Source organism: Crinia signifera, chromosome 6 (genome assembly GCF_055691185.1).
Source record: "Crinia signifera chromosome 6, ASM5569118v1, whole genome shotgun sequence".
Taxonomy (NCBI): domain Eukaryota; kingdom Metazoa; phylum Chordata; class Amphibia; order Anura; family Myobatrachidae; genus Crinia; species Crinia signifera.
In genome coordinates, this window is record NC_139222.1 from 130,642,812 (window position 1) to 130,666,060 (window position 23,249).

Genomic DNA, 23,249 nt, shown 5'->3' on the forward strand with positions numbered 1-23,249 from the left:
ATACAATTGAGATTTGTGTCATGGATAGTTTATTGTTTATACAATAATAATTTAATGATCCTGCTTAAAGTAATTGTTTTACTATTAATATTTTCTGAATAAGAAGCTGGATCACGAATAAGAAGAGAATAAGCAGCTGGATCACGAATAAGAAGTGAATAAAAGAAGCTGGCCGAATAAGAAGCCAACTTATATTAGTAATGTCAGGTAAAATTGACTTTTCTTGTGAAGCAGAGCAGTCGGCTGCCAGCGTGGGGCTCTGAGTGCTGCTGCTGCCACTCCTATGTAGGGCATGTGTAATGTAAGTAGCTGTCGGTGGCCCCCGCCTCTCCCTCCCCTCCCTGCAGGAAGTGTAGTGCAGGAATGAAGCAGAACAACCCGTGAAGTTGCTGCAAGTTTTGCAGGGAGAGAAGAAGAACTAGAGACGAAAGCCAGTGGCATCGGGATAAGGAGGAGGCTCAAGCTGCTCAGTATGGGACTTAGGGTGCAGTGAAGGGATGAAGCTGCTACCATTGATTTGGGGGCTCTGTGCCCTCCTTGAGCATCGTGGTCTCTGCGGAGAAGGTGAGCCTGGCAGGGTGCTCGGGATCCTGAATGTACAAGAAAGGCTGGATTGGTGCCATGCTGTGTTATATTGTAGGCTCGTCTCTCCATGGGCCACAATAGACGAGCTGAAGGTTTTGTATTTGTATGTAGTTGTCAGTGCAAATGCTGAGATTGTTGGCAAGCTCTTCTGTAGGGTGCAGAGGGGGATTCAGGGCCCTTCATATGGTTTATACCAGGAATGTTCTCTAATGACATTATAGTGGTGTGACTTACAGTGTGGTGACTCGGTCAGGTAGGTACTTTGAGAGAAAGTAGAGTCTGCATTAGGAGGAAGTGACTGATGCAGGTGACATGGGAGAGCTACTTACCTGTCCTGCTATTTATTTATGGCCACAGTCTGAGCATAGTGTTTGGATTTATTACAGAGAAGCTGTGGGTTGTGGACCCTTTAGGAAATCAGCTTCCCCATATGCAGCCATGTGTTTGGATTAGGGCAAGGTGGGAGATGTCCTAATGGCTGTCTATAAGGAGACAGTGGGACCAATACCCATATTTCATGGAAGAACTAAACGCACACATTCACCGATATGCTGAGTGCTACGCATCTCAGCTACTAGGCCGCCTCCATCCATAGCCTAGTTTGATATCCCATATACTTGGTGCAAAAGATCTGACTTAAAACAGGCATAATTATTAATGACATGTATGCCCAATTCTGCATAGACCCCAAATCCATTGATATGCCCTAGCCAGACTTATCCTACCTGCAAACGTCCCACCACCCAGAGCATTTGCAGTGCAATACACACACGTTGTACTGTAGAAGAGTGTAGTGGTATGGGACCTGATGTCTGTGTATGTGGAGGTCACTGGTAAAGACACTACAGTTTGCATCCCCTGTGGCTGATGTATCCTTCTGCGCATGTGCAGATAGACTCCCAGGTCAGAAACTCAAAAGTCCAGGGACCGGCAAAGGGCACGCTCTTATTGGGAGATCTTATTGAGAGAGCTATCCTTTGCGATACTAATCGTATATATTAGTACATATGCAATTAGTATAGATGCGATGTGGGGTGGGATGTACTATGCAAGGTTTCTACATCCCGCCCATGACGTCTATGTATTAGAAGGTAAATGTTATATTTCATGGACATCCGTCAGTGTGTATGCTCAATATCGTTAACAAAGCGCGCTCTCGCCCATCGCGAATGCCCCCCCTCCCTGTCCCTAAACCTGACAATATTGTCAGACCCTGCTTGTATGGAGTGGAGGGACGGGGGGGGGGACGGACGGACGGACATCGCTGACCGATACCCTAAATACTATTGGTCAGTGTGTATGTACCATTCTGTTCTTCCACGGCACCACTGGCACAGTTAACTATATTGCCAGGAATCGCAGTGTGTACCGGGGTTAATCATAGGATATGATGTTTGAGTAAAGGCCCATACACACTGGGCGACTTTGAGCTGAAAGTCGCTCAAAATAGCAGGTTTGAGCGGCTTTCAGCTAAAAGCCGCCCAGTGTGTATGACCCGGCGATGAGTGGTGAGCGCTGCTGCGCGCTCCCGCAACTTTGACGGGAAAGCCGCTCATCTGCGCCGGGCAGGGGAAAAGCCGCTCAATGTGTATGCACTGAGCGACTTTCCCCGCAGCGATGAACCATATACGCTGGGCATAGTCGCCCGGTGTGTATGGACCTTAAGGGAGATTCAGGGGAAATCTGAGGAAAAATTACTTCACAGAAAAGTGGACAAGTGGAATATCCTCCCATGAGAGGTGGTAGAGGCTAGGACAGTAGAACAATTTAAACATGCATGGTATAGGCATAAGGACATCCTTACAAAGAAGTAAGGCTCAAATTGGGTTTAAAGGTAACAATATGGTTTAAAAAAGGGCAGACTAGATGGGCAGAATGGTTCTAATTCTGTGTTTCTATGTTTCTGTATTAGTAGGTTAGTGGTATAGGCCTGATAAGTGTATTTAAGAGAATAGGAGATGTGTGTGTCCTGATGTCTCATATAATTGGATGTAATGACAGAGGCAGAACTATCATTGGTGCAGCAGGTGCAGTGCATAGGGGCCCCTGAGGACTAAGAGGCCCACTGCTGCCCCTGTCACCCTCTTCATGTCACTCTCTGTTTTTCCCTGCCACACTCTGCCTGGGTATGGATCATTGAATAGACAGCAACTAGGCAGACAAGCACTAGGTCAACATGACTGAAGATCAACATGCTTTGGGCACGGTGCCTTACTACACACACTATTTTATTATCCCACCATGCCCTGGTGCCTTGATGGCTAACCTTGACATTCCAGATGTTGTTGAACTACACGTCCCAGCATGCTCTGCTTCAGTTTTGATATTTGGCCATGCTAAATCTGATGCAGAGTATGCTGGAATGTGTAGTTCAACAACAGCTGGAGTGTCAAGGTTAGCCATCAAGGCCCTAGTGGATGGTAGGGCATGAAATACTGCCTGTCAGCCATGGCTCAAAAAAAAGTGAAATTTTTTTTGACTGTAGACCTTCCCCATGTCGACCTAATGTGTGTGTCGACCTAATGTATATGTCGACCTAATGACCTGTCAACCTAACCCATGTCGATCTTCAGGCATGTTGACCTTAATGCATGTCAACCTAGTGGTGTTGACCTAATGCTTGTAGACCTAGTGACTGTATCCCCTCTGCCTTTCCCTGTCACCCACTGCCATGTGCATATAGTGAAGGGGGGCCAAATTATTTTTTTGCACCTGGGCTCACCACCTGCAAGTTCCGCCTCTGTGTAATGAAATGTGCAGGTGGTGAGATGTAGGTGATCTTGTATCAGTATTAGAAAAATAGATTTTCATATTGTATTAACTGTGTTATGTTGCTGTCATTTGCTTGTACAAGGTATAGCACATAAAAACTGAAGGGAAACAAGCATGATGTTAGTTTGCGTATCATCAGAGACTACTCATGTTGACTTTAACTGGTAAACATGCACACTGTACAAACTTCCTATGCACGCTGACACCGAAAGTAAATTGCTGAAGATCCACCTCCCTCCCAGCTCAGCTTACAGCCTCTCCTCTGGACATCTTTACTAGATGTAAACACATGTCGTGTCCTGCCTGCTGCACACACTATTATTCCTTATTTTTTAAAGGACCAGCATATTACATCTATTCATAACAATAGGTTCCCATTAAACAGACACAGGTTATTTACAAGGATTAAGACGTACATGTACCGCATATTTATCATTTGTGTATTTGTACAGTACCTTCCTTTATAAGTACTGTGCATAGTGTACGTCAATGGGGTATATTCAGTGCTTCAACGAGGGGGATTTGTATGGCGAGGATGGCTTTTTTTGGCGAGGAAAAACCATCCTCGCCGTCTAACTCCCCCTCACCGTATTCACTGATTTGCAGAGGACGTCAAGGATGCCCTTAAATGGCGAGGTTTGCCACAAATGCCCACTGCATTTTGTGTGGCAAGCCCCACTGTTTTGCTGACTGCAATTGCCATTTCCACCTCGCCTCAGAGAACAGACGAGGTGGAAACAGTGAGTGAAGCGGAGGCCATTGAATACACTGACGGTGAGCTATCAGCACTGGTCGCTGTACAGCTCGCCGGCAGGGGCTCGCGGCCCGCATTGTATATACCCCAATCTGTGCATCTTATATGTGCAGTGAGTGTTAAAATACCACACACACGGTTACATTTGGCTACCCAATATTTCATTAGATGTTCCTTCTTTTCTCCTAATATACATTACTGCTCATTGTATGCTTTCTATAGTTCCTGAGGTGAAGAACATCTGTGCTTTGTTTAATACAAGTAACAAATATTGTCATGTCATCATAGTCTACTCACCATACCACCAGCTGGAAGTTCTCTGAAAGTGTAAAACGAGAGAAAGTAAAAAAAAAAAAAACACTCCAAAGGGACTAGAATATAAGACACATTTTTGCTGTTGATCACAGTAAATTATATACTAATCATTGTTCCAGATTGCAAAATATGGTGGGATTTCCATGCAAAAAAACAAACAGACATCTATATAATAACAACATAAAATGTACAGTAAAATAAAAGGTTAACTTCTGTATATCTGTATTCTGTATGCAACTTGCAATACTAAAACATAAAACCACAGAGCTATACTAAATTACTGCCAGCGAGACATAATAAAAAAGTCACATGTAGGTTTGTATTCGGCTGCACACATTTTAGCAAACTGTGGGGGTCATTCTGGAAAACGCCGGCATGCCCCAGCGGTTTAGGGGAGGGTATGTCAGCTCTGGCCTTAAACAGGCTGAATTAATCGCAGCCGCCAGGGCTACTCAGAGCCTGTGATCAGCTTACGAATGGCTTTGGACATATTCGCACCGCTGCAAATTGATTTGCAGCCAAAAACACATATATTCGCACAGCGATCACATCACATTAATTTGCATGGAAGGATTTCACTCTAGCAGGACGGCGTTTACCTGATCGCTTGCCGCTGAAATTAAGCGATCAAGTCTGAGTCAGGCCCATAGTTTATTTGCTATGGTGCATGTTAAAAAATAGGCAGCGATTATTTTGTGACTAAAGTCCATTATGTCCCATTGATTACTTTCTAGTGAATTGTTAGGCAGCGTTATCGTGAACTTTGGTTCAGCACACAGAATTGCTGCATCCATTGTGTCCAGGACAGTGGTTCCCAAACTGTGTGCCGTGGCTCCCTGGGGTGCCTCGGGACACTTGCAGGGGTGCCGCGGCTTGGTGGTCCAGGACCAACTCAAATTATTAATGGTTAATTATTTAGGAGCAAAACCAGTGCTGGTGGCTGCCAATCATAGAATGTGTACAAACAGAAGCAAATCATGCCCTTTACCACATAACTGCTGCTAAGAATCGTATAGAAACCCAATCTAATTATTTTTTTTGGGACCTAGGGGTGCCGTGAAAAAAAATTCTGATTCTCTAGGGTGCCGTGAATCAAAAAAGATTGGGAACCTCTGGTCCAGGAGGTTCACTCACTTTAAGGATCACTGTTCCTAAAATCCCACCAGGAATTAAAATAACTGTCAGTGTTTGTGTGAATAAATCCAAGTTCTAGTTTCTGTTTATATGACTAATTCACTGCACACTTATCTACGCTCGCACACGCACAATGCTTAGACATACAAAGTATTATTGTAGTAGTCTTGTGTACTGCACACAAATCACTTGGTTCATGGGCAGATTGTCAGGTTAAGGTCAGGGCTTACGAGGGTGGCATCAGGCGCTGCACGACATTAGTTAGAATTTTTTTTTTTGGAGGCCAGTTTGGGGAGTATTTGGTTGGTGTCTGAAGAGGAAAAAGATTGTGTTGAGGAACGAGCTGGAATAATCCAGGGAGGAGTGGGGAGGAAGTGGTAACAATTTCAATATATGTATATTGTGTGCTTTAGAGCTCAGTCCAATTAGGTGGGAGTCCTGCAAGACATCCTGATGGCGAACGTGCACTGCTAAATTTTCACACTGCTTTCTCTGAGGAAATTTACTGTAACATTGTAAAGTGGGTGAAAGAGAAGATGGTAAAAAGTATGATTTTATAATATTTGGTGTTTTTACCATCCTGGTAGCTTAAAGCTTTGGTGTGAGGCAGGTTGCAATGGGGACTAAGTAAAAAACAGACCCGGACAAGACCCCAGAACACCGGACCGGACATCAAACTCTGCATTCCGGAGATTGTAGTGTCCGGGGGGTGTCCACTCCGGGGGGTGTCTTGTCCAGGGGGATGCATGTGATGGCTTTCGCCAGGGACATGGGGAAGGGAAGATTACAGCCTCCACGTGCGGTCCGGACCATTCCAGTTATTATTACATGCCTGGACCATGCATGGAGGCTGTACTCTCCCCCTTCTCCTCTCCCTGGTGACATGTATCAAAGCAGCCCCACCAGACAGGACACCCACAGACATGCACCCCCCCAGACCGGACAATACAAGCTCCAGAATGACAGATATTGATGAATGGAGCCTGTCCGGTCTGTCATTCCAGGGTCCTATACGGTTTTTACCCATACCCGGTTGCAATGACAGTTATTATGCTGTTGATTATAGTTTATTGTTCGACTTTGAGCTTAGATACAGAAATATTTCAAAGAGGCCAGAGTCCTGGGACAGTAAGGTACTGAGGGAATTGATTGGTGTCCGTATATATGCATTAAACCTTAAGGTATATCTATGACAGACATCTAGGTAACCTGCAGCTCTCCAGCTGTTGCAGAGCTACAAGTCCCAGTAGCTGGCCATGCTGGCCCTTGTAGTACCATAACAGTAGAGGCACAAATGAATACCTCAGAGATTTGCACCCTTTTGGACCAGTTAGGATTTTGATGTTTTTCTTTCCCGTCATCCTGTGTTATTATTGTATTATATAGAAGGAGGAGCAATGCTTTCCCCACAGCAGTCAAGATGGGTGGGGCATTTATACCTGCTCACTATAAAGATGTGTAATGAATGTAGTACCTGTTTTAAAATGGGTAGTATTATAAGAAACAACTTTTTTTTTTATATATAGCTCAAAGCATTCCTCAGTACAAGCATCCACAATGTTCAAGCACTCATATAATGGCTTGCTGGGCCACTAAAGTAGATAATCCCTTTCTGGGTGTGTTATTTTAACATTAACACCACTCTAATGCAGAAAGCACTAAAGATGATGGATACTGTCATTTCCAATTGCTGCTATTTATTCTGCATATATTGTTTTGTGAGATGTCATATTGTTTTTTATTTAGCAATTATAAGGTAACGATTCAACTGTTTTTTTTGCTGTTTTTGTTATGTGTGTGTGACTGTAAGTAATGGGCACATGCTGGAGCAATTCAGCTGTTGCTGCCAATGGGAAGAAACACCTTGAGAGCTCATATTTTTGTATGCACCCTCCTGAGATGGCAAGCAGAAATCATTTACAAGTCCATGTTTTAGTCATCCAAATGGTAGTCACCCTAAACAGTAAAGTTATATTTGAAGTCTTTGCTGTTTAATCATATACAGAATATCCCTTTTCCACCAAAATTCAAGGTCGGACCCGGCATCAGCTCTGTTTTGAGCGACTTTGAACTGAAAGTCGCTCAAAACAGGAGGTGATGAGCGCTGCTGCGCGCTCCCGCGACATCGCTGGGAAAGCCGTTCATCTGCTGGTTATACCAGTAGATGAGCGGCTTTCAGGACGGCTTTGCATTGCGCTCCGCTATGCAACACCATCCTCCCCCCTCCATCGACGCCGGGCAGGGGGAAAGCCACTCAGTGTGTATGCACTGAGCGACTTTCCCCACAGTGAATAAAGCATAGTCGCCCAGTGTGTATAGCATAAGAGAAATATGCTGAAGCTTGTATTGTCTCTTAATTCTCCATCCTTTTAAATATATATAATTGCTTGCTTTCAATTGTATCTTTATCATATGTAATCAAGCCCAAAAAACGGTTTGCTTTTTTTAGCTTTGTTATGTTTGATTTAACAAAAATTCTGCAATAATATTTTTCAAAAGTCACAGAAAGAAAACAGTGTATAATAAGATGCCTTACAGCTGAACCATGAAATGCTTTATTTGGTAAACATTCCTCCACAAAGAATACAACATTTCAGTATGTAGTGACCTTTACTTGGGCCATTAGAACACAGTTGAGTTAAAATAGATGACTATACAGTACCTTATTAGCTTCGCGGCACCTTTTGGTACGGCTTTTACAACTTCAGGTGAAGATGAAGCAAGAACTTCAGTAGATTTGCAGAGAGCTGTCAGAGAGAGAGGCCATCAGAGGTTCTGCTAAAGTGGCATAAGTCCCCACCACAGGTGTGGGTCAAAAGACCGACAATGAATAGGTCAACAGTCAATAGGTTGAGACAAAATGGCCGACATGCATTAGGTCAACATCGTTAACAGGTTTACTCGCCAAAAGTACACAGTATAAAAGTTCGACAGGTTCAAATGGTCAAAACGGAAATGGTAGACAAAAATGGTTGAGACAATTTTTTATTATATTTTGGGGTGTGAATGATTTTGTATATGTAACCATATCTAAGCAGAAGTAATGCAGGCTGACTTTACACACCACGCTTTATGCAGGGTGCCTTGCTGCGCTTGGCTCAGGTTACTCTTCCCAGTACTATTCCTACTCGTAGTCTGTGTGGATGGTAAATGATGAAAAAGTTGAAAAATACTTGTGTTAAATATATGTATCAACAATTGTCAGGTTGACCTTTTGTACCTGTCAGCCTTTCATCTGTCTAATATTTGTATCTGTTAGCCTTTTGTATCTAATATTTGTATCTGTTAGCCTTTTATATCTAATATTTGTATCTGTTAGCCCAGGGGTCTTCAACCTTTAAGACAGCGTGGGCCACCTAAAAAAATTCAGTGAAGCCCGAGGGCCACTAAAATCGTCTACGGAATTTCGGACAGCCCCATAGAATCACAGCTCCCCTATAACGTCAGCACAGTCCTTCATAGATAGTTGGCACAGCCGCCCATACTCAGCACATAACCCCACACACACACCCTAATAGTTATCAGCAGCCAATTTGGGTTCCAGTGCAAACAGTAAAATATGTGCCCCCCCCCCCCATATATAATTTGATATTGAATAAATTGCACGCGCCGTAGGCGCGCTCCCAAAAATGGGTGTGACCTAATTATAAGGGGCGTGGTCTTATTATAACGAGTGTGAACTAGCAGGAAAACAATTACCTGACACCTCTTTTGCAACCTGCATGACCAGACATTGGTTACCGCAGGAATGGTCATTGTCCTCACACGCTTAAGTTGACTGAAGGCTGCACAATGACATATAAACATGAAGGCCCACACAGTGAAATAGTATGCCTCACAGATCAAACCCAAACAATGAAAGGCTACTTAAATCAATATACACTGTTACACTGTTTATCCGTAATGCCCAATACACATTGTGCATCACACCATAGTGTCCATTAGGCATTATGCCACACACCGTAATACCTGTTGTACATTATGTCATACACCATAATGCCCATTACACATTATGCCGCACCGTGATGCCCATTACACATTAATCAACACAAAATTATGCCCATTGCACATTATGCCCCACACTGATGCCCATTATGCCACAGACCATAATGCCAGCAGTACTCCTGCTTATACATATGATGCCCCAGCAGTGCCCCTCACCTAATGCCCCAGCAGTGCCCCTCACACAATGCCCCAGCAGTGCCCCTCACACACAATGCCCCAGCAGTGCCCCTCACACACAATGCCCCAGCAGTGCCCCTCACACACAATGCCCCAGCAGTGCCCCTCACACAATGCCCCAGCAGTGCCCCTCACACAATGCCCCAGCAGTGCCCCTCACACAATGCCCCAGCAGTGCCCCTCACACAATGCCCCAGCAGTGCCCCTCACACACAATGCCCCAGCAGTGCCCCTCACACACAATGCCCCAGCAGTGCCCCTCACACACAATGCCCCCAGTAATGCCCCACACACAATGCCCCCAGTAATGCCTGCAGCATTGCCAGGTCCCCTGCTCCCGCCAGATGTACCTCCTCATCCTGCAGCTTTGACGGGTCACCTGCTTCCACCATCCATGCCTCCTCCTGCAGTTTCGCCGGGTCCCCTCCGCCAGCTGTGCCTCCTCCTCCTGCAGTTCCAGTGCCGGGTCCCCTGCTCCCGCCAGCTGCGTCTCCTCCCGCAGCTTCGCCGGGTCCCAACTCCCCAGCTCGTGACCAGACGTGCCTCCTCCTCCCTCAGCCGCGCTGGATCCACTCCTCTGCCCTGCCTGCAGCCAATGGAAATCGGGTAGGCGGCACCCAAGGGGACTCCATTACACTGCCTCCCTCGGCAGCATTTTCTTTTACTTAAAAAAAAAAAATCCTGTGCATGGCGGGCAGGGGGCCACTGAGATCAGCTCCGCGGGCCACTCGTGGCCTGCGGGCCATGGGTTGAAGACCCCTGTGTTAGCCTATCTGTCAACCTAATGTATGTCCACTATACTGTATGGTGTCAGCTGTTGACTGTTATCGGGACTGTTATCGGGATATCCCAACAGTTGGAATCCGGGATTGAATACTCTCTTCAGTCTGTAGTATGTCTGAGAGACAACAAATATTTCATCAAATAGGTCAGGTCCTGGTGTGTGGTCTGCCTTGCATACTAAGATGCCCAAAGTCTCATAGATACAAATCTGGCTATAAAATAATTGAATGAGCTTGATGTAGCAATGTTTTTCTGCTAAAATAAAGTATATATATCAGTGGTCCCCAAACATTTTTAAGCAAGGGTGCCCCCAAAAATATCACAGCACCCTTAGGCCAAAAGTTTCTAATTGAAGAAAAATAATAATGGGTGCAGCATCATGTAATGTGTACTCAGCTTGAGACTTATGCTGCCCATACATATGTGCGATCGGATTCGATGTTCCATCGAACCCGATTGCATCTTGTGGTGCTAAAGTTTCCCCTTTGCAGCACACGCTGTCGCATGCCATCTTGATATGGCACATCGGGTGCTGGAAGAGGGCGGGCAAAGGGCGGCGTTATGTAGCGCAAGAAGCGCTAGCGCTGTGGCAGGGGTCAGTCAGTGGTGACGGCAGAATTGTTTAAACACTGGGCAGCCCTCTGATTGGCTGAGATAGCTCAGCCAATCAGAGGGCTGCCCAGTGTTTTAAACACTTCTGCTGCCACTGCTGATAGACCCCCGCCACCCGCTAGTGCTTCCTGCGCTACATAACGCCGCCCTCTGCCCGCCGTCTCCCACGCCACCAGCGGTCCTTCTGGCCCCCTCTCCCCATCCCCAATGCCGATGAAAAAGCGTTCCCTCCACCTGCGGATCGCATTTGAGCATCACATGTGGTTAAAAACCACATGCGATCGCTCCTGCGATTCGATAGAAATTATGTGCAGCACATAAGATTAAAAATGCATTCAATCATTAGATTTTTGTCCAGATGTGGTTGAAATCGAAGGATTGTATGCGATATCTCACATATGTATTGGCAGCATTAGTTATATGGTGAGGGACAGGATTCGCTTCTGGTTGTCCAGGTATTTTAGGATTGGAAGCCACCAGCCCTGGTTTTTCCCTTTACATTGACCATAAATACTTGAAGTTGATCTTGGACCTTCAACCCCAGGCACTGCTGCAACTGTTCCAGGGCACCCCAGGGTTCCTAGGCACACAGGGCCTGATTCAAACTAGTTTGCTCATCTGTGTATGTTTGCAGCCTTTATAACGAATCTCTGCATTTGATAAAGCTACCTGGAATAAAGCTACCAGGCGTAGTGAAACGCGTAAGGAGACCATTGCAGCCTCCCCACCAAGTGTCTGTGGATTGCAGTCCTGATTTCCCCATTTTGGACCACGAATTGCCCCCTCCCTAAAGTGGATACAAACTGTTGGGTCATCCATTGAAGGTTGAGATACTTTCCATCTTTCATAACAAAACAACTTTGCAGCAGGAGTTGGTTATTTGCGCCACTCTGGGCCACTCCAAGCACAAGATCTGCAACAAGTGATTCTCCCTCTGGGTGACCGTTTGGGGAACTCTTCCACCAACTTATGGGCCCATAATACAGGACTCTCCAGGACTCATCAAATTATTTGGTTGGTGAGGAATTACACTAATACACAATTCCAGTGTGCTATTTTATTTGTTTTTATTGTTTGCTGGCTGTCCAAACTATATTTTAGCAAGTGTATTTTCTTATAATAAATATATTGTAATAGTTTAACCAATCCGCACCAATTCTTATTTTCATTGTTTGAGCGCTGCTATACTTTTTCCTTTTTTCGATAAATTCTTACAGGATTGACCATCCTGTCCTCAGCAGCAGCTGGGCAAGACCACTCCTGGGAAGCGCCCCTGGCCCAGTCTCTCCTTGTGGGAACTGGTTCTTCGAATCTCTGCATTTGCATGCGAGGGTATGTGTACGCTTACACATATCCTCGCATGCAGCTGCACAGGTGAAAAGTCATTCGATGGTGGCTCTATATTAACAGTAGAAGGACATCTTTTATGAATTTCTATGATGTGAGCAGGGCACATACATCATGTACCAAATTAAAGCTCATTGCCTGTAGATGTGTAGAATTATATTGGTGCTATAATTTGTTGCTTAGTTATGCGGCAAAACCGCTGCCTGCCATTTACAACACATCACCAATGTGACAGTTGGTGAACTCTCCTCGTGCACCTGCTGGCTGACCTGGAACATGTGACGTGCCGGGTGCTCTGAAAACTGTGACAGTTATGTGCAGCCACTCACTGAGCAGGGAGTTTTCCAAGGGGGTGAAAAGGAGTACAATGTTCCCGGCCGGCAAATCTGAGCCATCATCTACAGTAGTTTGTATTAATGCCTGATACTGTCAGGTATCACAGTACTTTAGGTAGTACTTGCCAGGTCGGAAACTGCTGCCTCCTGGGGCTTATTGTAGGTCTGCTGATCCTTCTAGAGATTCTTCATTGTCTGTTTGAGGTTATTTTTTAGCAGCCTATCTCTAGGGGTAGGCATGAGGCTCTCCTTACTTCTAATGGGGTCCATACTCCGGCGATGGGCGTTCCTCCATTCCCTCGACCCGCCGACACGTCATAATGCCGAGCAGATGCGCTGATCATCGGGCATCGATCCAACCTTGAGCCGACCAGGAAGGTCCGAGGCGGCTCAAGAGGGGCGGATCCGATGTGCATACACTGCTGCAACACATTGACAAAGCAGTCACTATGCCTTTTTACTTAATATAGCCCACCATTGATTATAACAATTACAACTAACCAATATCATTGTATAAAACATAGGCTGCAAATTGTTGCTGGCTGCAACACGTATGACACACGATAAACCGTTTCCCACTGATGTCTGCTCTTGTAGTTACTAGTATACTGTTCAGAGCATGAGCAGATCATATTACACCTGTGTAAAATCCCTCAATATGAACATGGGGGAGTTACGTAAGTTTTGTAATATGTCAGTTAATATAATGTATCTTTCAGATTGCTGCACAGATATTAATATTGAAATAGCTTAGATTTTTCTTCCTTATCCTGCTTTCCCGCTTTGGACTAGTCATTTGGCGCGGTGTCAGGTTGAAGTTACCCATTAACTAGATCCCATCAGCAACAATAACACACATGCCTGAGTGAGAGTGCACCGTGGGCGGGGATGCGTTCTAATCGCTCAGTTGTAGACAGCCCAGTACACACAGTAGAGTGCTAGTGTGAGGGTTTAGTGAGGGGTATGGATCATTGGATAGACAGCAACTAGGTCCACAAGCATTAGGTCGACACTACTAAGTCGACATGCAGGAAGGTCGACATGACTTAATGTCGACATGGGTTAGGTCAACAAAGTCATTAGGTCGACACGCATTAGTTTGCCATGGGGAAGGTCAACAGTCAAAAGGTCGACATGGGGTTTTTCACTCTTTTTTTGAGCATTCATGTCGACCTAGTGGTGTCGACCTAATGTTTGTAGACCTAGTGACCGTATCCCCTAGTAGTATCTGCACAGCTTGTCTCCAGTATCTGAGAGACTTTTCATATCTCATGTCTCTTTTTCTTGTGTTTAATATAGAATCTAGTCTGCCCTTAATGTAAAGGATATTTCCACCATTTCAGTAGAACATTTTAAAGAGTTAACCTTGCACCCCATGACAATCCTTACCTTACACTGCACTGCAGGAGGTCCCTTGAGGAACCTGTCCCTAGCAAAGCAAAGCCTAATTTGGAATCGTTTGGGCAGTACGGACGGTGTAATGGTTAGCATTACTACCTCACAACACTGAGGTCATGGGTTCGATTCCCACCATGGCTCTAACTGCGCAGAGTTTGTATATTCTCCCCGTACTTGCGTGGGTTTCCTCCGGGGACTCCGGTTTCCTCCCACAGTCCAAATATATACTGGTAGGCTAATTGGCTCCCAACAAAATTAACCCCAGAATGTCTTTGTGCGTGTACATGTGGTAGGGAATATAGATTGTAAGCTCCACTGGGGCAGGGACTGATGTGAATGTTCAAATATTCTCTGTGAACGCACTGCAGAAAATGTGTGTGCTATATAAGTAACTGGTAATGATAAGAAGAACCGTATGCTGTATGCTTCTGTCCTTGTCATAAAACTGCTATGGCTGTCAGTGCTTTGAGGCCCGCCACCAATTCTTACTGTGACAGTGACTAGATAGAGGGTGCTGGACATGTCTATGACATCTAAAAAGTATTCTTTTTCTGTGTACAAGAGTTTAGAAACAGGACTGGTTTCTACATGTGTGCATACATTTCTGACCTCTCCATTTATATACAAGCCTCAGTAATCTGTTCTGTATCTTTATAGAATTTACAAAACCTTTCTGAGCTCCTGAGTGACAGGCTCGCCAGTCCTCAAGCTTGTGTTTTCTACCTGATAACAGCCCTTTTCACAGTTCAAAGGTCATTTCTATCACTATTTCTGTAATGGATGGAAAGACTTGGTGTCAGAAAGCAGTTGGCTATCATCTCTACTATGTCCCCAGGACAGCCACTTGCTCAGGCGTAGTGTGGCATCCTGCCATCCATTCATGTCTGCCAACTAGCTTCTGATGTCTGATGCAAAACAAATGGGGAGAAGAGAAGGGGGGGGGGGGAGTAAGTGGTAAAAAGTGGCTTTGTAGTTGTCATTTTGTGAACCTGGAAAAAAAATTCCAAGCAAAATGAATGCAAATGATATAGTCATGTGAGAAAATGTTCTGTATATGGTTTAAATGAGAGCAGAAAACATTCTGGGCCAAATGTAATAGGGTGTGAGAATCAGAAAGTGAGAGATTTTGGGAGAGTTTTCCCATTGTTTTAAAGCAGCAATCATTTCCATGGCAAACTCAACCTGGCTTTTTTGGGTAAATGATTGGTGCTTTAAAACAATGGGAAAAATCTCTCACTTTCTGATTCTCACACCCTATTACATTTGACCCGAATATATCAAACACATTATTTATTTTTACAGCATTTCACATATCCATACCTCCCAACTGTCCCGCTTTTCACGGGACCACCCCGGTTTTCTGTGGCCGGTAGTGTCCCGCGGCGGGGGTAGTTGGGAGTCCCCCCTGTCACTCGTTTATAGATGCTGTGCGTGCATGGTCAGCGGCGAAAACAGGGCGTGGCCTCGTGGAATGGTTGCTATTATAGGCCACACCCTCCTCCGCATCTTTGAAAGTTGGGAGGTATGCATATCTACATAAAGTCCCTGACATTCTTCCACAATCTGGCATATATAAATTTGACTTTGTTCTGTGATAGAAGCAATTAAATAGATTGCTATTAAGCCATTACAGATAACACTATAAACAAAAGCAGGTTAGTTATGCTGCTTTCAGACCGCATCTCTGGCTTTGACCCTGTATTTGGAAACGTTTCCAAAAACGGGTCTGCCAGATAAAACCCCTTTCACACCGCAGCACTTAAACGGTATATTACCGTTTAAGTGCCGATTTTTTGACACTGGCAGACCCGTTTTTGGAAACTTTCCAAATACAGGGTCAAAGCCAGTGCAGCCTTCAGCCCTCCCCTCCGTGCAGCTCCCCCCCCCCTCGCGCGTGTCGACCGAGAGCGTGTCGACGCCCCCGCGCATGTCGACGCCCCCGCGCATGTCGACGCCCCCCGCGCGTGTCGACGCCCCCCGCGCGTGTCGACCCCCCCGCGTGTCGACGCCCCCCCCCCCGTGTCGACTTACCCCGTGCCGGTACCTCCGTTGTGGATCCCGGCACTGCAGCTCAGTATGCTCGGAAAGCACTTATGAAAAAAGTGTCTTCCAGAAAATGGCTGCCCCATAGGAAACCCAGTTTAAAAAAACTGTCTTTCGTATGGGGGCAGCCATTTTCTGAAAGACACTTTTTTCATAAGTGCTTTCCGAGCATACTCAGCTGCAGTGCCGGGAACCACAACGGAGATACCGGCACGGGGTAAGTCGACACGGGGGGGCGCCGACACACGCGGGGGGGTCGTCGACACGCGCGGGGGGCGTAGACACGCGCGCGGGGGGGGGGGCTCCAGTGATGTGAATACTTAATGAGCGCTCATTAAGTATACACTGTGCTGAATTTAGGACCCAGCTCATTGGCTGGGTCCTAAATACCGTTTCAGAACCGATTTTGAGCCTAAAATACCGGTTCTGAAACGGGTAGGACCCTGCATTTTAACCGGTTAGAAAAAACGTTTTTTTCTAACCGGTTAAGTGGTCCTGCACCTTTCAGACCGCACACATTACCGTTTTAAAACGGTAAAAAAACGGCAATATACCGTTTTTAAAGTGCGGTCTGAAAGGGGCATTACAAGAGAGCATGCTGTAACTACAGAATAATTGTGGCTGTAACAGTGGCCCTTATTCTGGTTGGTGCGGTCGAGCCGCATATGCGGCTCCGACCGCACCAGACGAATCCCCGCCTACAAGACGGATCGGCACGGCCGTCCGTACACGGACGGCTGCCGATCCGCATGAAAATGGTGGAGGCGTACGCCTCCACCATGGTGGGAGCTGCCCCCTGCATTCGATGGTCGTCGACCATCGAAGGCAGGTCCGCACGCCGCGGCAGCTCCCGCAAGCTGAGACCACACGGACAATCGTCCGTGTGGTAGCTTGTATGGGGGCTGAAAGCTGACATCCGGCGACGTCAGCTTTCCGCCCCCATGAGTTGCGTCATGGCCTCATTACCATGCGTACGCCCCGCGTTTGCATGGGAACGCCCATGAAACGCGGGGCGTATACATAGGGAAATGAGGGCATGAAGCCCCTCACGCCCCTATACGCCCCCTTTGCGGCGTACTAACGTTATGTGCGGCGAATTCGCCTGCACATGCGCAGATTGACCTCTGCGCATGTGCAGACGGAAAACATCGGCGGTACGGCCGCACGCGGGCCGTACCGCACGAACCAGAATAAGGGCCAGTGTCTCCATGTACGCTGAATCATTGTTCATGAGAATTTCAAGTATATTAATGGATCCCAGAAATTGTCTGTTTTTTTATACCCCATTTACACCGCTGTAAAACCCCGGGTCTTCGGCAGGTCAGATCCGGGTCAGCAGCGGTGTAAATGGGACACGCGTTGTCCCTTTACACGGGACTTCTACCCAGGTCCTGACCTGGGTAGAACATGGCTAGGACCTGGGTAGAGGGCGGTGTAAATGGGCTGGCTGGCTCCCATTTACATCAATGGGGGAGGTGCAACCTGCGGACTGCAGCGTCCGCAGGTTGGACCGGGGGGGGGGGGGGGGGGGCACAGACAGCCTGCACTGCTGTCTGCTATACTCTGCAAACAGCAGCGTCGGCAGCGGAGTACTTGACTAGATGCCCGTTTGCGGCATCCATTCATCTCCCTTACCTTGGTGCTGGGCTGCCCCCAGCATGGCGATCGGTGTTTCTGGTGGGGATCACCGTGGTCCTGGCGCTTGGAGATGATGTCATCTCCAAGCGCCGCCTCCATCTACACTGCGGGTGGGCACCGCAGTGTAAATGGTGTAAATCCCGGACCCGGCTTGGATACTTCTTTTATCTTGCAAATGAGTACATATGATGCATGTATATATATATAGCTTATGAACATGTTATGGTTTGCACCAATGTTGATTTAGCAAGAATAGGATTGTAGCGGACATCCACTAAGAACTAGAAAAAAAATGCAAAATTTTAGACACTTATAAAACTAAAATGTCACTGACTAGGAGGCGATTGTCTGTACAGTTCTTTGGGTGTGGTATGGGGGTCCGACAGTCAGGATTCCGATGGTCATTAGACCAACATCGGAATCCCGACCACCGTACTCCAAAGGTGGGCGAGCGCAAAGACCCCCTTACGGGCTAGCTGTGCTCACCGTGCTGCAGCCTCGCTGCGCTAGCCACAGGTTCTATTCTCCCTCTATGGGGGTCGTGGACCCCCACGAGGGAGAATAACCCCTATAAATTGGAATCCCTACTGTTGGGCTTTTAACAGTCGGGATTCTGTCTGTCTACTGACTGTCGGGAGGTTCTTTACCAAGCAGCTAAAACCCTGCAGAGCATTACTCGCTATATTGTAGCCAGAGTATTGGTCCAAAATAAAGTATACATTATGATATATATGTTTCGGGAGAACTACAGATGTTTTTTATTATTATTATTATTATTATTATTAATAATAATAATAATAATAATAATATTTCACTGAGAATTGCAGAGCATTGCTCTTAGGATTGACATGCAGAATGCTGCAACTGACATTGAAGGGGTGAGAAGAGACCTTACCCCTCTCCTCCTCCTATAAGTCAGTACAAGGGTGTCATTGTATACTTCAGACCCTCCCATCCTTTTCTTTCCAATTCTAAATTCCCCCCACAACCTCCACACTACAATTTAGTGTAACAGAAAAATGCAGCAGGATTGTCCAGCTTAATAGCTCCAAAATGATGTCTGATAAATCTGTAGTGATTCAAATCATTGTTCTCTTTTGTTTTTTTACTGAGTTTATCAGCCAGTTATATGCTTCTAGGGCCTGATGCACACCGTAGCTGAAGGCAACATAGAGTTTTTGCCTGGAACAAAATGTATGCAACGAGTTGTGCACAAATCAAATGCATCTCCAATTGCAACTGAAGGGCGTTACTGGTTTGTATTGGTGCATTCTTACATATGCTTTTTTCAGAGAGGCCGTGTCAGTGAAGTTGCATGCCATGCAAAATTGTGTACATGCGTCTATTTTCCGGCGGGGTCTTTTGCGCTTGCTATAGGGATAGTGCTGATAATGCTGGTGGTTGTGAATCGTGAAACCAAACATGGAAAAGGAGTCCGACAGTTTGACCACAGAGTAAAGCGCAACTCTGCCTACAGGCAAATATACACCCCGAACAGTTTTGTCCATCTGAGCCAGTCTCGGGCTTCCACTAATATGCTCAAGAACCAGGCTGGAAGTGGTCATCGCTGACGTCATGCCTGCGTTTTTAGTCGTTCGATGATTGCTTGATTCGCAAATTCTCTGATTAGCAGTCCATGCTGAATTAGGCCCTTAGTTCTGTGCTGGCAATGCAGGAACTGTTCTGGGCACTTGTGATGAACCATAAGCCTCATAGTTGCAGATTTTTAGTATTGAAGCATTGACTTATTTGGGCCCTTTTTACCTCTTGTCTATCCCAGCACTGTATGAATTGTACCGCACTCTAAAATAAAAGTTTTAGATCTAGTTAAATCGATATTTTTACCTTCCAAACATGAGTACTTAATGAACTGTATTATGTGTTTGTTTTTTTGCAGCCCATTTGTGTTCTCTCTCTCCTTTGGGTGTGGTATATTATTTCGACAGCTTCTAGGTTGATCCCAAAAGGTCGACAGGCACAAGGCCGGCATAGACAAAAGTTCTACACAAGCTAAATGTTGGCGTGGAAATGGTTGGAACGTGAAAAAGTCAACATGAGTTGTGACAGTTTGTAGATGGCATATAACCAAAATTAGTTTAACATGTCCCCTCGCATTTCTCGCTTCAATTGCCATACTTCAGGCACTTTGCCGTTCTCAATCGGAGTCCACGTGGATGGTTAAGTATTGAAAACATTTTAAAAAATTACAAAAAACTCATGTTGACGTTTTGTCTATGTTGACCTTGACCATATGGTGTCGACGTATCATCTGGATACAATCTCTTATATCACACTCACCTCCTCTGTCTATCGTCTCCCTTTCTAAACTCTCCACTTTCTCATCCTCCTCTCTCATTCACTTTCCTTTTTCTCTCCATTCTTTCTCTCTTCCACCATTCCTTTTGCATACCCATCCCTTTTTTTCTTCCCTTTCCCTTCCTCTCAATCTTTTTTCTCTCCCTTTCTCTATCACCTTCCGCCCCCCCCCCTCCACACACACACACACATACACACACACACACACACACACACACACACACACACACACTTGCACCCCCTTTCTTACCGCATTATTCTATTGCTCCTTTCTGTATTTTGGCTTCCTCTAGTTTTTCTTTCTCACCTTCCCCCAGCTTATCTTTCTCCTCCTATCCGGAAGACCTCCCTTTCTCTCTCTCGTTTTGCAGTGCTGCCCTAGCTGAGCCTGAAATATCTTGTGTCCTGTTATCTGGACATGGAAATAGAATATGTAGCCAGCCAGTGGGATTGGAAAAATGAATTACAGAGTAATCAAACCCTGGATACATTTCCTGCTGCTCTTTAATATCGAAAACAGAGTTATATCTGTTGAGAAAAATGTGCCACATACAGTACCTCATTGGCCTTTTTTTAAACCATTGAATTTAGTGTTTGAATATTCATTGTTTTTTCTCTTCTATGTTGCATTAATATTTATTCATGCTAATTATTGCATATAATGGAAATGGGAGGGGCAATGAAGGATTTGGAAGGAAAATCAAACAAACAAAGCCCCATACACACTTTCCTGAGCCCTTTAGAGCCTTTCTGAGCGATATCTTTATGCCCCTGTCCCTCCGGTGGCTGAACAGGCAGGTCCATTTCGGCTGTATAGCCAATGATCTGCACGTTCAGCGGGTCCCGGTGATGTCACTGAATTATCTAGTTTTCAAATAGCATTCAGTGTATACCCTCAATTTATCCACCCGCGGCCGTGGCCGATATTGTTAACTATAAATATATCAACCATTCAATATAACCAGCTCTCCTCTTGACCTTCTGTTTATGCTCTCTTCTATCCCTTATGTGTCACCCCAGTCTGTCTGCGTCTTCCCTTTAGAATGCAAGCTCTCACGAGCAGGGCCCTCTTTCCTCACGTGCTTTCCTTAGTATATATCTCTTCCACCCTGATAATTGCATCAGTGTCCTGTCCCCTGCCGCAACTGTCTTTATTTATCATGTACATGTCCTAATTTGCCTTGCACTGTAATTCAGTATTTTCTTGTCTTCTGTTAAGTCTTGGGTCATCACCGTTCACACCGAACCTGGGTCTTATATTTAACAGTGGACGCTTGTAGACGAAGTCATTTCCAAACACAACTGTAATCAGCTCTATTTAGGCCTGACCTGGGTCACAATGATACTGGAGGCTACCCAGGTCTGACCTGTTAATAACCCTGATAGCGACCAGGGTTGAGGACAATTATCCCTGGGTAGACCCTTTCACAGTGAGCCAGGATCTGGCAATATCCTGGGTTTTTCTCTCAGTGTAATACCCCTTTCAGACAGAAAACAAAATTACCGGGTGAATTAGTTCTACCCGGTAATTTCGTGAATAACACAGGTTTTTCTGTGTGAAAGGGCACACCCGTGTCATAAATCCTGTGTCCCTGACCCTGGAATTGACCAGGGTCGAGGACATGGGATTTATGACCCGTGTTGACCCTTTCACACAGAAGAAATACCCGTGTTATTCAGCAAATTACCGAAATTACCGCAGAAATTTTCAACCCGGTAATTTGTTCTTCTGTGTGAAGAACAAATCAGGCTGCTCCAGGCAAAATGACACAGCATTTGAAATGCCATGTATTTGCTGGGATTTTCAGACTTTTCTGTCTGAAAGAGGTATAAAAGAGGAGTACTGTACAAAATTAAATATGTGTTCATTAAGAGTTTACTGCAACACAGCTGAGTCAGCGAGGCAACATGGGATGAATGCTATGTGCATACATCCTACACAGTTTATTAGTAATTAGCTACATGAAACAATATGATAACATTGTGGTGTGCATGGATATAGATCATATGCGAATCAGAGATAAGTATCTCTAGTCTCAGATGGCCTGAGGTCATATTTAATATGCAATGATACACATGACCCCTAGCCTCCTGTGCTGTCTTTTAAAGGGATCCAAGGAAAAGCAGTCAGAGTGCTGAATGGGCCCATAATTCCCTCCTCACACCAAATATGACCCCTGACAGAGGGCAGTGAACCATTGATGGGAACAGACTTGTTTGGGGAGGATACCTCCCAGTAATACAATAGCTACCCGGTGAGAATAGTAAAGTTTATGTCATTTACTGGATTGTGGGCCTGATTCAGCATGGATTGCTATATAGAAAGTTCTGAGATCGAGCGATTATCGAACGACTGTGCATGTGCAGTACTCGTATTGCGCATAAATGATGGCAAATAGCGACTAAAAATGCAAATCCATAGCAATCACAATCCAGTCGCCGTTTAACTGTCAGGAAGCCAGTGTTACTGGGCAGAAACATTTTTTCTGGTTATGTCTGGAAAAACACAGGTGTGCCCAGGCATTTTTGAGAAGGGTCTCTAAAGTCAATGATAACCACTTCCAGGCCATCCCAGTCGCCATTTAAAGGAAGCCCCAGCCCTACTCATATTTACTCAGACGGAAATGAACAGCAATTAGCAAATCCATTCGCACTTTTGCAAGGTGCATTTAATATTTCTGTCTCCTCAGAGTCCACCGTTTCTTCTCTATACCTCGATCCTTGCTGAATTAGACCCTATATACTATATGAAATCTATAAATATTGAGATTCCATCTAATAAAGGTGGAGATTTAGCAACGCTTGGAGATAAAGTGCCAACCTATCAGCATCAAATACCCCTTTTACACCGCCGCAAAACCCCGGGTCTTCAGTGGGTCAGCGGCGGTGTAAATGGGACAGCAGCTTACATTGATGTTAGGCTGCCCCCAGCACGGTGGTCCCAGCTGAGATGACTGCGGTCCCGGCACTTGGAGATGATGTCATCTCCAAGCGCCGCCTCCGTCTACACTGCGGGTGGGCACCGCAGTATAAAC

At 45.6% G+C, this 23,249-nt stretch overlaps 1 protein-coding gene across 2 annotated transcripts in view; it reads left to right on the forward strand.

The window, feature by feature from the left end:
- Positions 1-310: 310 nt before the first annotated feature.
- Positions 311-23,249, forward strand: part of ERBB2 (erb-b2 receptor tyrosine kinase 2) — a 111,689-nt gene continuing 88,750 nt past the window's right edge. For both annotated transcript variants that reach the window (XM_083147198.1, XM_083147199.1), the window contains exon 1: positions 311-564. In XM_083147198.1, the coding sequence (XP_083003324.1) occupies positions 498-564 (67 nt within the window). In that variant the 5' untranslated portion in view covers positions 311-497. The remainder of the gene's footprint in view (positions 565-23,249) is intronic.